Here is a 3,987-nt window from a genome sequence, read left to right as displayed (position 1 = left end):
GGGGGGGGGGGGGAGGGTCTCTACACGTCCCACCCTCCCTTACAGCCCACATACCCATACCCTGCCCAGCTGAGCTCTGCGCTCCAAATGCCCCTATGAGGGGAGTAGGAGGAGGGGGAAGAGTTCCCCCCAGCATAGAACAGAGCCTCCCCCTGTCCTGGTGGGGGCAGAGTGGGGGGAAGAGTCCGCTTCTGAGGCTGGGCAGTATCCCATACAGCCCCCACTCCCCACCCTGCAGTGATGGGGGAGAAGCAGGGGAAAGAGCCTTCCTTTGGGACTAGGCAACTTCACAGAGACCCCTCCCCACCCCACTGCAGTGGGGGGAAGGAGGAGGGAGAAGAGCCCTCCGAGAACTGAACAGGGCCCCTGTCCCAGCCCCGTGGCGGTGGGAAAGAGGGAGGAGGGGGAAGAATTCCCCTCTGGGGCTGGGCAGCCTTGTGTGCTGGGATTCCCAGCTGTCGGAGCCACTGGGGCGGGCCTGCCAGGGACTGAGCCTCTGGCCCTGAGCCTTCAGTGGGCTTCTTGCCCTCTCATGCCTCCCCAAGGGGAGGGTGCAGCAGTGGGATCCACCCCTCCCCTCCTGTGCTCCCCAGATGAGCTGCCTGCAGCTCTGTCCCATGGCCAGCACCTTCACCAGCCCCACTCCCTCCCACACTGAGGGGACCTTGATCTGCTCCCCCACACCTCTTCCCTCCCCCATGTCCGTTTCCCCCACAGACTTACCAGCCAGACATTGCTCTTCAAGCTACCGGGCTACATTCCTGGCCATATGCATGCTGCGGCTGCACGTGTGCATACGGCATTTATCGGTGACATTATCAGCTACACTGGCTAAAAAAAGCTGATTGCCAATAGTGTCAATTTTCCTTTTATTGGTGCTGATCCAATATGGACTGATATATTGGTGCACCTATAGTATTAAGTGTCCTGTTATTTCCTCACTGAGATAAGCAAGCTGATAAAAACAATAATGTGGTATTTTCTTTTTTTGCCGAGAACCTCATAGCACATTAGCAAATAGTATTTTGTCCTTTTTTTTTACTTGAAGGTAGGTATTGCTAATCAGGATGTTTATGTACAATGGTCATATTTCTTAGCAACATGAGACAGCAGTTTTTTGGTTTTCCCTACATTCCAAGCAAAAGTCAATATATTTCTTTGTAAAGCAGGAGGCTTTGTCCCTGTTAAAGTTGCAGTACAATAACTAGTTGTTGTACAAGTAATGGATTTAGATTACCCTTCATATAAAGGGCCTTGGTGTAGTAGAGTAATGGCTATTGATTCCATTATAACTTGAATGCATTGTTTTTATTTAATGGAACAACTTTCTACTTGTATTGGGTTACTGGCATTTGAAACTGAATAACAGCTCAGCTGAGCACTTGCGTCTTCAGCTGAAGACTGGTGCTTGTAGTAATTTTCCTGAAATTCAGTGGAAGCAAAATATCCTCAGTGCAACTTGGGTTTTAGGTTTTATTTGTGGAAATGTGCGCAGTGAGATGAATCCGTTTGAAGAGTAGTGCTGCCTCTCATATTTCTGCTATTTATATGAGTTTTTGTTTTGCTTTCAGAATTAACCAGAGAGTCATGGAATTTCATTAGCAAAAGTCTCATGGGATTTGGAACTTCACAATTGTTGTCAGGGATGGGTGCACTAATGTTTGGAAGTATAGGATGTAGCTATGTTGGTCTAAGGACATAGGCAGACAAAATTATTTGGGTAAATCTGATATCTTTTATTAGACCAACTCAAATAGTTGGAAAAAATTCTTCCTTGCAAGCTTTCAGGCACAAATACCATTCATCAGGCTGAGGAAGTATACTGCAGATGCTTCCTCAGCCTGATGAAGGGTGTTTGTGCCTGAAAGCTTTCAAAGATTTTTTCCAACTCCTGTATTTGAGTTAGTCTAATAAAAGATATTAGATTTACCTAAAGAACCTTGTCTGCCTAATGTTAGGAATACTTTCTGTCAGTAATTGAAAATGAAGCCATTGCAAATGGCAGTGTTAATTTTGATACCTTGAACCAGGGGTTGGCAATACACTGGATCTGGCCCGTGAAGCCACAGGGCTCTGCCTCTGCCTGTGTCCATGCTAATGCCATGCAGCTGGAAGCTGCATCTGTGCTGCCAGCACTTTCTTCAGCACCCCTTCTACTCTTTGGCTGCAGTATAAGCACAGCATCTAGTTGGTGAGGAGCAGTTCTGCACCTGGGAGGCAGGGGAACATGGGGAGAAGCAGTGGCAAGGATCATCTTCCAGCTGGTGGGGAACTACAGTGGCACAGGAGGAAGCAGCAGCAGCGCAGGCATATCTCCCAGTCACCCAGCCCCTTCCTGGCTGCAGGCAAAGCTCCCTCTATGGTGCCAGAGCTACCCAGCGTACTTCAAACTGGAGCTGGATTGTTCCAGCCCACGGCTTTTTAAATGTTGCTGGTCACTGCTCTAAACAGAATTCTTATCTCCTTTTCCCTTATCCAAAGAGCAGGAAAATGTGCAGTATGTTCACACTAAACTGTTTCCAAAACTTCTGATAGTTGTGTCTTTAAAAATCTCTTTTTTGGTGTGATACTTGTGTGTAAACTTTTGATGGAGGCAGAAACCATCTCATCCTGTACTCATGCAGGGCTTAGTATAGTGAAGTCTAATTAAATTTTAGAAGCTCCCAGGCATGACAGCAATACAAATAATAAAAATATACATTCAGTTGATTTTCATTAGTGCTGACTTTAGGAATCCTGATCCAAATATGGTGACAGTTAGATCAATGGTTTTTTGCTTGATCAATGTCAAGATTTTTGGAAGTCTGGCATTGCAGTTTATGCTTTTGTTTGTAGTAATCTGCCACAGCAAACTGCCATTTGAATAGTTGCTATCAGTTTTTCTCATTTGTTCTACACCTTTCTCCTGAATTAATTAAAGAATATTGATGATCTATTTTCAGTCACCCAGCATGGGCACCCTGATGGGAGTGTACTTGCCATGTATGCAGAATATTTTTGGGGTTATTCTCTTCCTTCGATTGACATGGATGGTAGGAACAGCAGGTGTTCTACAGTCTTTCCTGATTGTCTTAATCTGCTGCTGTTGTGTGAGTATATGATCACATCATATTTATTTATTTGATTTATGTTCTGTCCTTCCTTACAAAGCTCAGGGCAGTTTACAGTAAGAGAATCAGAATTCCTATAGAATAGGACAAAACTACTTAAATGGAATTAGATTATCAACATAAGAGAGAAACCCTGCCCTAAACAATAGCTCACCCTAGCTTGTTTGCTAAATGTTTGTTCAGATAGGCAGCTTTCATAGCACTTCCAAACGATGTTCAAGCTCAGGCTCTGATAAACCTCTCATAGTCAGGATGCATCTTTTGTGAAACTTGTAAAATGCAACTACACGTGAGGGCTGTGTGAAGTTTTGGTAGCTGCTTTGATTCAGAGGAGATTCAGCCCAATTTGGGGATTGAATCTCTGAATCCAAATCAAATCAGGAGACCAATTGAAAGCTCTGGATTGATTCCAAAAAGCTTCAGAAAAGATTTGGCTACTTTGGAGATTCAGCCATAGACTAAACAGCCAGCTGACACAGTTGCCTCCAGTTGGTAAGTCTGTTGGGCTTGGGAGAGGGAGGAGGGAAGGGGTGTGGGGGAGGGAGGGATTGGGGCTGGGACTAAGACAAACTGCCCAGCCAGAGCGGGTAGCGGGATGTGGGTGCAGCTCCAGGCAGAAGGGGGTGAGCAGCTGCAGGGCAGAGCCACCGCTCCCAGCACTGCTGCACCCATGGGAGCGGGGGCTATTCCCTGCTGCTGCCTGGAGCAAGCCATGCCTGCATCACACCTCCCCCAAACACCGGCTGGGCAAGTGACAGTAGGGCATAGCATTGTGTGGCTCCCTCTGCCGGGGCAGAAGCATGCACAGCCAGAGGATCCACGAGAGAACATGGCTGCCCTGCCTGGCCCAGCCTCCCACCACTTTAAAAAAAAAAAA

General features: G+C 46.8%; 1 protein-coding gene across 1 annotated transcript in view; it reads left to right on the top strand.

Annotated features, from left to right (window-relative positions):
* Positions 1–3,987, top strand: part of SLC12A4 (solute carrier family 12 member 4) — a 125,965-nt gene that overhangs the window by 83,269 nt on the left and 38,709 nt on the right. Inside the window, exon 4 of the mRNA XM_019505738.1 lies at positions 2,943–3,089. Within this exon, the coding sequence (XP_019361283.1) occupies positions 2,943–3,089 (147 nt within the window). The remainder of the gene's footprint in view (positions 1–2,942; positions 3,090–3,987) is intronic.

This window comes from Gavialis gangeticus, unplaced genomic scaffold, assembly GCF_001723915.1.
Source record: "Gavialis gangeticus isolate Ggan-Ray unplaced genomic scaffold, GavGan_comp1, whole genome shotgun sequence".
Lineage (NCBI taxonomy): Eukaryota > Metazoa > Chordata > Crocodylia > Gavialidae > Gavialis > Gavialis gangeticus.
This window is presented reverse-complemented; position numbering and strand designations above follow the sequence as displayed.